Here is a 13,251-nt window from a genome sequence, read left to right as displayed (position 1 = left end):
ATAAGCATCTGCAGTTCTTTGTCATAAATGCTGTTTACATGATGTGATGCAGGAGCGATACAAGGCATTTTTCTATCCATTGTAAAGTTTTCGCTGTGTTTACCCCTCATCACACTATTGTTTTTCTCCAGCAAAAACAGAAAGTGAAGACACTTTCCTCTCACTGACACTGCTTCACAGGGACTTTGGTTTGGAACATGGAGTGAAGAAAATAATGACAGAATTTAATTTATTTTTTATGTAAACTTTGATCTCTTTAATGGATAACAGTTACATTCCTTCCACATACGTCAGAGACAGAACACATATGACCATACTGACATAGTGTATGATGAAACCCAAACCCAGAGTGATAAAAATGAAAATAAATGTGAAGCAATCTCCTGCAAAGTACAAATATTTGTAATTTGTTATTTACAATAAGAATGACATAACTTCCAATGTTAGATAATATTTCAGCATTTGTTTTTTTTATAAATAGAAAACCACGTAAATCTTTTAGATGCAAACTGCCTTTCTTTGCCTCCCCCTTCACCTATGCAAGTGCTGATAACTAATAATTCGTTACATTTATATAGCGCTTTTTCTGAGACCTCAAAGCGCTTTACATAGAAGGGGGGGAATCTCCTCAACCACCACCAATGTGCAGCATCCACTTGGATGATGCGACGGCATGCCATATTGCGCCAGAACGCCCACCAAACACCAGCTTACTGGTGGAGAGGAGACAGTGATGAAGCCAATCAGTATATGGGGATGATTAGGAGGCCATGATGGACAGAGGCCACTGGGCATATGGGATTTTTAATGACCACAGAGAGTCAGGACCTCGGTTTAACGTCTCATCTGAAGGACGGCACTCTTTGGCAGTGTAGTGTCCCCGTCACTACACTGGGGTGTTAGGACCCACACAGACCACAGGGTGAGCGCTGAGTTTTAACTGAGTTTAACTAAGTTTTAACCAGCATTTGAGATTAGTAGGCTGCTCTTTATGACACTTTAGTAAATGAAAAAAAATAAGTCTGATAATATACATTTCATCCATCAGTCAGCACAAAAGTTGTGTAGCTGATTGAAAAAATATTTGGTAGGTTTTGTTTTTTGCACGTTTCGGTTAACAGCTGCTATGGGTTTTGTCGAACAGCAGCGTAGTTTTTAATAACTTGAGAATAGCGAATGATTTTGACCACATTTGTGTGAGGTTTAAGGTCCTGCCACAGATATTCAGGTGAGAGCAACTTGCTCGGTTTGTTATAAAGGAAGTACTTGTTCAAATGAGACTCCTCCTGCCATGCTGCCTCGATGGATTTAGATGCATCAATGTCCAGCTGCTCCCGGCAGGCTTTAGCAACCTCATGTACGTCTTTCACTAAGCCACCGATCACAGCCCCACCATAATAATAATCACCATCAGCAGAAGGAATAAAAGCTTGAGACTCTGGTCTGCGCTCATATGGGTATTGTTCACGAGGTGTTTGATAATAACCAGGATGTATCGCACCTACCAGACGACCCAAAGTCTCCACCCCCCAGCGACCATAGAACTTTGCATCCACATCAAGGCTGAAAACATAGTCGGCTTCATTGACCAGTCGACTTTCAATCAGTTCCTCCAGTCTTGCCATCCTGCTCAAAGTGATCTCCTGCCATCTGTTAGAACTAGGGACTGTCAACACCGTCAGATGATGTTCTTCACTCAGTTTCACTGCAGGAACCTGTTCTGGTTGATCAGTGAACACGTAATAATGCACACGAAATCCAACAAAGTAATTCTGCTCTGCAGACTCCAGGAAATCTCTAAGAAACTGTGTATACCTGAAAAACAGAGAGGGAGAGTGACAAAAATGTAAAGTAATAAACTGCCAAAAAGTTAATCTGGGAGTAAGTTGAGCACTGATTTCAAGAGTCACCATACAGACGATAATCATCAGCGAGCCATAACTCTTTCTTCTTCATTTGTTGCAATTTAAGGCCTATTCAATTTAAGGCCTATTCAATTTAAGGCCTATTTTGTAGGCCTATACTACAAAAATAATTATAATATATTATCGTCCACACCAACAAACAACAAAGTTCTGTTTATTGTGTGTGCGTTGTCTCTTACTTTGAATGCTTTAAAGCCAGGGTGCTTCTGATTGGCTGTCTATGTTTTTATCTTTCATTAGCTGGAGAAAAAAATATCTGACTGCAACAATACTGTGACTCTACCACTCTAGTTGTGGTATAGACTTACCTATTCTCATTTTATAAGAATAATTATTTAAACTTAATTATCATTGTTGTTATATATGCGGTTAAATAAAAAAAATAATGAATAGCTTAAGTGCGATCTGCTGTGATGTCACAATCGTGTTGCATTGTGGTATATGGAGCTTCCTGAAGAGTAAATATGAGAAGAAACTCTGTCTAAATCGAGGGGTTGAGGGTCAAGGGGTGGATTGTTACTGCACTAGATAAACAGCTTTATATATCGTCGCTGTCGGGTAGAAACCTCGTATCTAGGCCTACATGTTTTGTCTATTATTTGTCACCTTTTACATCTGTCTGTGGATTTTGCATCCAACTCCATTGGATCCTCAAACTGTTGTCAAAACCTCATAACTCCGTCCTACCTCTATCATGAATGAAGCGCCTCATGCAGTTTGGACCGTCTCAGCTAGTTTGCCATTCACGAGTTCACACTTACATCATAAACAGAGTAAAGATTATGTGTATTTGGAGTGCTGTCCAGGCTCCGGGCTCCGGGCTCTGGATTTTGGCCCGAACCCAGAGTATTCTCTGGGTATTCTCCCAGAGTACCGCCGACAAATGCCCGAAAACCTAGGCAAATTGGTGCTCAATCACGCAGTGTGAATCATCAAAGACACGATCTGAGAGAGTCGCCGAAGCCTGTGAGATATTTGGCGTGCTAAATATCTGGACCTGTCGGCGATTCAAACTCCTGCTGTGTGAATGTGTTCTCACGGAAAACTACATCGGATGACCTACAGCCAATGTGAGAGAGAGAGCAAGTGTCACGACACACACACAGGAAAAGGTAAGGTCCAGGCACAGTATTAATTAGGGAAAATCCATAATCACAACTTGTCCAGGCAAGGGTCAAAATCCAAGTAAGGCAATCCAAAACAAGAACAAGCGAAAACAGACATCCAGAAATGATGTGACAAATACAAGGACTCCATGAAAAACACTGACACAGACAGGGTATATATACACACAGACACTAACAAGGTGAGGGGAAACAGCTGCATGCAATGAATCAATGATAACACAAAACAGGATGATGGGAAATGTAGTGAATGACACCGTGGGGGAATGAGTACCTCTAGTGGCTATCCGGGGAACACAAACCAGACACTGTGACAGCAAGATACAGGACAACGGGATGTTCAGGGAGGAGTTACAAACCAGAATATCAGTAATTTAATAGGTATATTTAAAATTATATCGATCAGAAACAAAGCACAAACATTTGCTTGACCAGCAGCAATAGCACATTGCAAAATGATTTATTTACCCTCAACTCTCTTTGCAGAAGACAAAATCCTTGCTCCCCTCGTCTCCCCAACCATTTCCTCCAGCATAATTATTTTTTCCCCTTCTTTTTGCTGCAAATCAGCACACAGACAATTTGGATCGCAATCTTCTTGCAGACTATAATTTTTAATAACAATTTCAGTCTCGCGCGAAAACTCCGGTCTCACACACGCGTGATCTTGCATTATTTCCTTATCTCTACGTGAAACGTAGTTTGCAGACCAGACAGAAGTTGTCGCCGATTCATTCTTTTGTTAAGTCATGAAGTGTGAAACCTCCTGAGGACGATCCATTGTGTAGTGTGCACATAGCAGCAACTGAATGTTACCCCAGATAGTTGTTGTGCAGTGTGAAAAGAGCAGTGACCCGACTAATTTGAAAATCATGCAGTGTGAACTCAGCATTAGTCTAGCATTAGTCAAAGCAAGTACTGTCTTAATTAGCCCATGTGTAGCACTTTGCCTTTAATAAGATGTGATTTTGGCCAGATTACAGAAAAAACGTCTGGTTGCCTAACAGCATTACTGAAAGGACATTCTTTAGGGATAGGAGAGATATGAACTCACTTTCCAAGAGCGAAGACTGTAGTAGCTATGGAGATGTTTTGTTGTTTGTAGATTGAATCAATCAACATGGGATCAAAAGTTCCTTCCCATACAACTGGGGCCAACCATGGGGTCAAGGGAACAACTTTGCCATCTGGGCTGTTTTAAAGAAAGAAATTTACACACATAGCCTATGCAGGAAATCCAAATCCAAGTGCATAGGAGAATAAAAGAAAAATATAAAAAAAATAACCGTTTATGTTCTTACCCCACTACACTGGGCTGATTGCATGAAAGCCTGTTTAAAAAAAAAAAAAAAAAAAAATCAGTTGTGAACAGTTGTGATGTCTTGTAATTATCTCCTAGACGCAAAGCTTGTTATTCCTCATTATTTTGAACTGTTTTGACTTTTTAAACGTCTGTTGTAGATGATGTGTCTTACAGTGGGCTGAACATGGATCTTAACATCTAAAGCTCTTAATTGACTTTATTATTGTTAAAGGTGCTGTCTGTAAAAATGACAGCTAGTGGTGGAAATAGGCACTGCAGTCAAAATTCAAAATATCAGAGATCGTTGTTTCCCCGCCCCCTCCTCCTCAGACTCGACGCTCACGGGGGTTTGCCAGTTTTAGGACACGCAACAGGAACGAGCGAAATTGACAATGAAAGCCGAGGAGACTTATATAAGTTAATGAGTTGATTTATCCGTGTTGTAATATGGTCTCGTTCATAGATTTTTAGATGGATATTGAGGCTTTTTAGGTTGTGTGGAATCTGCACTCTCTGACCCAGTTTGTTTGCTCGTTTCCAAGGCTTTAATACGCGGTGTTTTCTGCCAACTGGCACCCCGGGGTATCGAAATACTATTGGGTGAACTGGCAGTGGGCAAGATCACACAGACCAAAACAAAAAACGTCTGACAACACGGAACGTGTAAAATAATAAGTAAAATAACTGGCTGTAAAAGTGTTTCCAACACACAAGTCACAATAAATTAGAGCAAAACTATTAAAGAAAGTGTTACTTACCCATGTGGTGATTGCAACAGAGAATTATCCTGGTCTTCTTTTGCTATTCTAAGAAATAAGAGATACAGCAGTGAATTCTTGTGTTCTGTAATATAACTTCTATTGTGTTTGTGTTTTTTATTAGCATGTGTGGGCAGGCTTACTGCACAGTATGCATCATTAAAGCTGCAGTCCGGCACTTTTTTGGGTTTAAAAATATCAAAAAATACATTTTTGGAAAAAAACGTAACCAGCCAGTGTTCAAAACGATCTGCTTGCCTTACCTCGATTCAAAACGGTAAGCTTGTAATAATGATTTTAATTCCAGTGGTACTGGTGGATTTCCGCGGGAATTTCGAGCATGTCTTTGCGTCATTACGTCACTTCTGTACACATAGAGAAGGAGTCCCCGGCTAGCGTGTGTGGATGATGGTGGAGATTTAGCTTAGCACTTGGTATGGCGGATCCCGAAAGTTTAAAGCGACAATCACCAGTGACAACTGGAGATTCACCAGTTGTAAAACCCAAGACTTCAGACTTCAGAGTGGCTACAGAAAAAATATATTTTTCACGTTTTGATGTGATAGTATAAGCAATCGTTAGATTTAATCAGCATAGCCTACTGCAATGCTTCCCCCCACCCCCCGAATTTGGTCAGAACAAACGTGAATGTTACTTACTTGTTCAGATGACATTTTCCGATGAAAATTCTAATGTTGACACTTTCAAAAAGTATACTCTGAGATTGCTGATGACAGTAACGTTACAGTATCCACAGCGACGCGGCAGCCTCAACACATTGTGTTCATCCGCGCTGTTTCATGCCGATTTACTACCCACGCACAGTTAATAATTCCGCGAATAACTGCAATTGCAGATTTCTAACAGAGATGGCGACAAAGAGGAAAAACGACGGACTGCAGCTTTAACAATTGCAATAATGCATGCATCTGCCAGATAGAACATAATGTTAGCTACTAACACATTACTAACATGTAACCTACCTCATTAAACCTCTATGGTCCAAATACAGTGGTGGAAAGAGTAATGAAAATTAGTACTTAAGTACTGTTACATTGCTAAAACTAGAAAAAAAAGTTTGAGACAAACTTTAAGTTGGCTTGAAAAAGCCGGACATGAGAGTTTGAAGAGTTAGAAAGAAAGAAAGATGGATTAGTTAGAAAGAAAGATAGATGGATTAGTTAGAAAGATAGATTAGTTAGAAAGTAAGATAGATTAGTTAGAAAGAAAGATTAGTTAGAAAGAAAGAAAAAATAAAGATTAGTTAGAAAGAAAAATTAGTAAGTAAGAAAGAAAGAAGAATAGTTGAAAGAAAGAAATATCAATTAGATTAGCTAGTTAGAAAGAAAGAAAGATGGATTAGTTAGAAAGAAAGAAAGAAAGATGGATTAAGAAAGAAAGAAAGATAGATTAGTTAGAAAGAAAGAAAGATTTGTTAGAAAGAAAGAAAGATGGATTAGTTAGAAAGAAAGATGGATTAGTTATGTGTTGTGTTGATGTTGTGTTGATGTTGTGTTGATATTGTGTTGTGTAGTGTTGTGTAATGTTTTTGTGTAGTGTTGTGTTGTGTCGTGTAGTGTTGTGTACTGGTGTACTGGTGTACTGGTGTACTGTTGTGTAGTGTAGTGTTGTGTTGTGTAGTATAGTGTTGTGTAGTGTTGTGTTGTGTTGTGTTGTGTTGTGTTGTGTTGTGTAGTGTAGTGTAGTATAGTGTTGTGTTGTGTAGTGTTGTGTAGTGTTGTGTAGTGTAGTGTAGTGTTGTGTAGTGTAGTGTTGTGTAGTGTAGTGTTGTGTTTAGTGTTGTGTAGTGTTGTGTAGTGTAGTGTAGTGTAGTGTAGTGTTGTGTAGTGTTGTGTAGTGTAGTGTAGTGTAGTGTAGTGTAGTGTTGTGTAGTGTAGTATAGCGTTGTGTTTAGTGTTGTGTTGTGTTGTGTTGTGTTGTGTTGTGTAGTGTTGTGTTGTGTAGTGTTGTGTTGTGTAGTGTAGTGTAGTGTTGTGTTGTGTAGTGTAGTGTAGTGTAGTGTTGTGTAGTGTAGTGTAGTATAGTGTTGTGTTGTGTAGTGTAGTGTAGTGTAGTGTTGTGTTGTGTAGTGTAGTGTTGTGTAGTGTTGTGTTGTGTAGTGTAGTGTTGTATAGTGTAGTGTTGTGTAGTGTTGTGTAGTGTTGTGTTGTGTTGTGTAGTGTAGTGTAGTGTTGTGTAGTGTTGTGTAGTGTAGTGTTGTGTAGTGTAGTGTAGTGTAGTGTAGTGTTGTGTAGTGTTGTGTTGTGTAGTGTTGTGTAGTGTTGTGTAGTGTAGTGTTGTGTTGTGTTGTGTGGTGTTGTGTAGTGTAGTGTTGTGTTGTGTTTAGTGTTGTGTAGTGTAGTGTAGTGTTGTGTTGTGTAGTGTAGTGTAGTGTAGTGTTGTGTAGTGTTGTGTAGTGTTGTGTAGTGTAGTGTTGTGTAGTGTAGTATAGTGTTGTGTTTAGTGTTGTGTTGTGTAGTGTAGTGTAGTGTAGTGTAATGTTGTGTAGTGTTGTGTAGTGTAGTGTTGTGTAGTGTAGTGTAGTGTAGTGTAGTGTTGTGTTGTGTTGTGTTGTGTAGTGTAGTGTTGTGTAGTGTTGTGTTGTGTAGTGTTGTGTAGTGTAGTGTAGTGTTGTGTAGTGTTGTGTTGTGTGGTGTGGTGTTGTGTAGTGTAGTGTAGTGTAGTGTTGTGTAGTGTAGTGTAGTGTTGTGTTGTGTTGTGTAGTGTAGTGTAGTGTAGTGTTGTGTAGTGTAGTGTTGTGTAGTGTTGTGTTGTGTTGTGTAGTGTTGTGTAGTGTAGTGTTGTGTAGTGTTGTGTTGTGTTGTGTGGTGTTGTGTGGTGTTGTGTAGTGTAGTGTAGTGTAGTGTTGTGTAGTGTAGTAGAAACTGTGGGCCAGATGTACTGACGCTTTTGCGCCCACTTCAGGCGTATTTGTTTCGCAAAGTGCGCATAAAACCATGGTGAGATATGTACGAACGGGACGCACCGAGATGAAAGCGCAGACTGCCTGTCAGGGGATTTAGGAAGCGGGTAATTTAGGAAGCGGGTTTCCTGGCATATGCCTCCTGGTGAAATGGCAGCAGTAATCCGAGCAAGACGAAGACATAGGCTAACGAACCGCTATGTATACCGAAGGGAAAATCACAGAAATTGAACACTTTACTGCTGCAATAATCCCGGACAGTTTTTTACTATCAGCAATGGTATTGGGTGGGTGAATGTTCTATTTTGCAATAGATAGATATAAATCAAATAAATATAAATTTGACAACAAAGTCCATTTACAATCCAGCTGGACTGCACGCAACAGGCTCGACGAATGGTTTCTGCAGTGGCGCCGCCAGGCCCCTCAGCAAAGGCCCGTCCCATTTCTTCTGGAACCACACGATTTCATCTCTGTTCATCACGATTTCATCCTTAGAGATAGGGCAAGAAGCTCGGTCACTCGGGAGGAGCTCAGAGTAGAGTCGCTGCTCCTCCACATCGAGAGGGGTCAGCTGAGGTGGCTCGGGCATCTGTTCTGGCTGCCTCCTGAACGCCTCGGTGTCCCCCCGGAAGAGCTGGAGGAAGTGTCTAGGGAGAGGGAAGTCTGGGCATCTCTGCTTAGACTGCTGCCCCCGCGACCCAGCCCCGGATAAGCGGAAGAAGATGGATGGATGGATGGAATATTTCGAATGATACCTAATCTAGGATGATTACTAAAATATGTGATATGAAAAAAAGGGGAAAAAAAAGAGAGTCCATCTTTCCGCTAGCAGGACGTGACAGTTAATTAAACCGTTTTTTCTAAATTCCTTTCCTGAAAATCATAGCGATTAGCCGACTTCAAATAATCATGAATGTTGTTACCAACAAATGATAAAAGAAATAAAAACAGATATGGTAAGGGCTTGAAGCCATCTTTAATATGGCATCAAAATATGGTTTTCCCAGATCGCATCACATATGATAACCAAAAATCCTCGTCACCAACATTTGTGTTTGTCTATTGTTTAAACAACACAAATTAGAGTCGAGACAACGATGGCCAATTCTTCTTTTGTTTTACTGTGTGTTGTGAATTCTCTCCCTTTAAATATTAAGGTAGCTACGTGTGTGACGTTTTAAGTTGCGTTGTACGCAAATGACGTAGTGCAGCATTCTCAGCACGTACGGACTCAGTGTAATTGCCTATTCACTAAGCTACTTCAGTTGAGCGATCATATCGCGTTCACACATTCATGTGCAGTGTTTATGTGCAAGATAAAGTTTGTGACCAAAAACTACCTCAAGTACACTATTATGTGTATGGTCACTCTTGTACAATAAACGTCTGAACTCTATCTGATGACTCCGACTCCCTGACCAGAGTTCTGCAGCGGTCAATAATATAATCCACCAGTTTCAGTGGGGCAATCCCCAACAAATGGTCCTTCGAGCCGGATCTATTGACTACTGCAGTGATGTCATCGGAAGAGCAATCAACCTCTCTCCCTCAGGCTGAGACGTCAGACAGACCCTCACGGCATCGTCGCACACCCAAGCATCTGGAGGAGTATCTCCTTGACACCAGCCATCACCGACCTGCTCTTTCCTCCCCACCTACAGCAGAGGTGCCAGCGGAGCAGAGAGGAGCAGCAGCCGCAGTGGGCATAATTAGTCAATCAAGACCAGCCTCCAGCCAGGGTGAGCATCCAGCCAAAAGCTCCACAGACTTATTAAGTATGAGTTCACTGAGGGAATTGATGAAGTCTATCTCCGAGAAAGAAAGAGATGAGGCTGCTGATATGGCTGCGCTTCAGAGCAAACTCAAGCAGTATGAAAAACGACAGCATCGGCGTCAGGAGCTGATGAAACATATCACATCATTCCTGAGGGAAGACGGGGATGAAGAGGTGCAAAGTGTAAAGCCTGCCACACCACCGACGAGGACACCTCCAGAAAACTCACCTCATCCGACCCCTTTATTAAGTCATTCTTCTTCTTCATCACAGTCACCTGACATTGAGTTACATACCAAAGAACAAAGACATGTGAGTGCCACACAAATAAATGTAAGCACACCTGCTGCAGAGGCAGAGCCCTTTAACCCTGGTTTCGTACCAATACAGCCAGTCACTTCACTCCCTTTGTACTCACCAATTTCGTCTGGTACGTTACCTGCTGCCGTGCGCCAACACCAACATGCTACCAGAGCAGAGACTGTGCCGCTACTGCTTAATACAGAGTTTTGTCCTTATGACGATGCTGGATCCCCCTTTCAGCCTCGGGTGCAGCCACAGCTAGTAGCTCCCACGCCAACCTACCAGCATCCCAGAGTGCCTTACATCTATACAACACTGGCACCTTCTTCACGACAACCTGTCACGGCTCCACCTGCATCCAGTTTTTCAGTTCCTCACTATACTACAATGCCTCCAGTAGTGTCAGTGCCTCAAACCCTGCACGGTGATTCAGTTCCTGCCATGAACATTCCCACTCTTGCAGGCACTGCTCTACAGCCATTGAGCCAGCCACTGAAGCGATCAGAATACTTGTTGCCTCATCGCCCTTTGCATGCTGCCCCCCAGCCAAAGATCCCTGACTTTGTAAATGACAGCGAAAGGGAATTCGCTAACCTGAAGTTAGCACTGGACAATCTTCTGGAACCTCATGTAGAGCTGGATGAGAAATACAAGTACCACATCTTGTTGGAACACCTTAAATTGCCTGAGGCACAAATGATTGGCCAGTCCTGCCGCCATCATCCATTCCCGTACTCTGCAGCTATGCAAGCTCTTCAGTTACAATATGGCCAACCCCATCAGCTGGCACAGAGCGAAATAGCAGCAATCCTCACAGCACCAGAGGTAAAATCAAATGATGCACGCAGTTTTCAGAGTTTCGCTCTCCGTGTACACCTCTTAGTGAGCATGTTGTTATCATTGGAGGGACCCAGAGGGATGGTCTTGAACTGCTGCTCGCATGTGGATCGTTTGCTTAGTAAGCTGCCCAGGTACTTGCGAGATGGTTTCATAGAGTTTCTCCAGCTACAAGGGAAGCTCAACTCCCCCAGTATTAACCCGTACAACCTACAAGACTTCGCAGGGTGGCTCCACGTCAAAGCTCAGCAACAGAGACTGTCTAGTAGGTTAGTGCAACGCTATCAGTATGAAAGAGATCCCAGCGGTCCAAAGGAGAAGAGTGCAGCCAAACCAAAAAGCCAAAGTACAGCCTTGTATCATGGTGCAGCACCCACTGAGGATAAATCATTCCCCAGTCCTAAGGTGTCTTGGAAGAAGACCCCCCTCCAAGTCAACTGCCTTTTCTGTGGCAGCAAAGACCACTACATCACACGTTGCAGCAGTATTAAAGAACAGTCAGTGGCTGATCTTTGTAAGTGGATTTCAGATGGGAAGCGCTGCTGGAAATGTGCCCGTTCCCATGCGCCTGAGACCTGTAATCTGAAGAAACCCTGCAGTGACGGTGGTGGTATTCACCTTCAAGTGCTTCATGGTGTGGCCCGAAGTCATGCAACCGATACATCATGTAGACCTTATATGCCTTATGCTTCGGACTCTGGGTCCGGATGAATTAGCTCAAATGATTCATAGGGGATTTTAATAACTAATCATGAATATGATTAATATTTTGCATATAACAGTTACTTTAAGTTGTCGAAAGTGTAAGTGGATTATATGAATATATGAATAATCAATCACAACGAATTGTAATTCCTCATTCATATATCAATAATCTTACTTAACTTCGATTATGAGATAATCTTTAAGGGAAATTAATGTAATTATCAAATCGTTGTTCGTCCAGCGACCAACTGTCAGATTAAGTGATTAATTTCTCAACAAAGCTATCCTTTCTTATAAACTCCAAGAAATATTAACCTTCTGGCCTTGAATATTAACTTTCCTGTGTTTATAAAATTAAACTACTTAATGTAGTTAATATTGAGCGCGCTGGCAGCTCTTGGATCTTATCTCATTGACTCGTTTTACAAGCATTTCCGGGAAACAGTTGAATATATTGTTTTAATAAATGCAAAACTAGAGAATATACAGACTACACCATACTGATTATACGTTTATACATATCTTACATGTGACGAACAAGACAACGAATAACAGATGATAGAGAGAAGGAGATTTATAGAGAGTTGGGGAGGGGCGAGCGCCGTAGCACGCGCTGAGATTGTAGAGAGATAGAGAAAGAGAGAATGGTCACGTGTGACCATAGAACAGCAAACATCATAGAATAACGAAATCACAGACCTTTGAGAGCCAACCAAAATGCATCGAACCTTAAAACATTAACAACTCGTTAGAGTGATACTTGCAAAAGGTCGTGTGTGCGCATGTCTGGATCTGAGGGGAGCGCGCATTCTCGTGTCTGAGGCGCGTTCTCTCGTGTCGTTTCGGAGCCGGGCGCGTGCTCGTTGCCAGAGCACGTTTCCGCGGGAGCTTTGAAAGCTGGTTGAAAGTGAAGTTGCTGAAGGAATTCAGGCTCCGTTCGTTCGACTCGTAGGTGGAAACGAACACAGTGGAATTTGAAAATTAAACAAAAGACTGAGATAAAGCAAATAAAAGGAGGGAACTCCTGAAGGAGTTCAGGTCCGAAGATTTCACATGATGAGCAGACGAAGGCAGGACGCGAGAGCAAGAGAGAGCAGGAAGAGCTTTGCTCTTTCCTTTAAAGACTGTATGGGTCACTCCTTCGTTCGGCGCGTTGTCCAATCACCTTCAGTGATCTGGGAGCGGGAGAATCTTCTTTGTCCTGCCAGAAGACCCCAGTCTGTGTAGTTTATGACAGAGCTTTGCCTTAGTCATTTCTATGACTAAAAAGGATTCATCTAGTAATAATCATATCATTGCAGTCTATTATCGAGATTCAACTCCGTTAGGTCTCAAGATTTAAAATGGTATCAAACACATTCAGGTTGGATTATATGATAACGAAGTTACATAAAATATACAGATTAGAAGCATTTAGATTTTGATTAATACACAATAAAACTTACATTAAATCCCAAAACTGTCATGACATATAAATGGCAACACATAATACATTTGGTAATGTTTTAAATATGATTCGTTTGAGGAAAAGTCTCTTGTGTGTGTGTGCGTATCTCTCTGGAGACGTGGGTGTTCTGTCACGTGTGTTCCTTGGAA

The 13,251-nt window shown here is 41.7% G+C and overlaps 1 protein-coding gene across 5 annotated transcripts in view; it reads right to left on the bottom strand.

Moving 5' to 3' along the window:
* Window positions 1-238: 238 nt before the first annotated feature.
* The window catches only part of LOC306995917 (globoside alpha-1,3-N-acetylgalactosaminyltransferase 1-like), a 47,654-nt gene continuing 34,641 nt past the window's right edge, over window positions 239-13,251 (bottom strand). For 2 of the 5 annotated variants that reach the window (XM_079607895.1, XM_079607894.1), the window contains 4 exons: window positions 5,111-5,158; window positions 4,351-4,380; window positions 4,104-4,241; window positions 239-1,815 (listed from right to left, as the gene is read on the bottom strand). In XM_079607895.1, the coding sequence (XP_079464021.1) occupies window positions 1,125-1,815; window positions 4,104-4,241; window positions 4,351-4,380; window positions 5,111-5,158 (907 nt within the window). In that variant the 3' untranslated portion in view covers window positions 239-1,124. The remainder of the gene's footprint in view (window positions 1,816-4,103; window positions 4,242-4,350; window positions 4,381-5,110; window positions 5,159-13,251) is intronic. The other 3 variants (XM_079607897.1, XM_079607896.1, XM_079607898.1) reach the window with 2 other exon arrangements.

This window comes from Phoxinus phoxinus (genome assembly GCF_949152265.1).
Source record: "Phoxinus phoxinus genome assembly, chromosome: 3".
NCBI lineage: Eukaryota > Metazoa > Chordata > Actinopteri > Cypriniformes > Leuciscidae > Phoxinus > Phoxinus phoxinus.
This window is presented reverse-complemented; position numbering and strand designations above follow the sequence as displayed.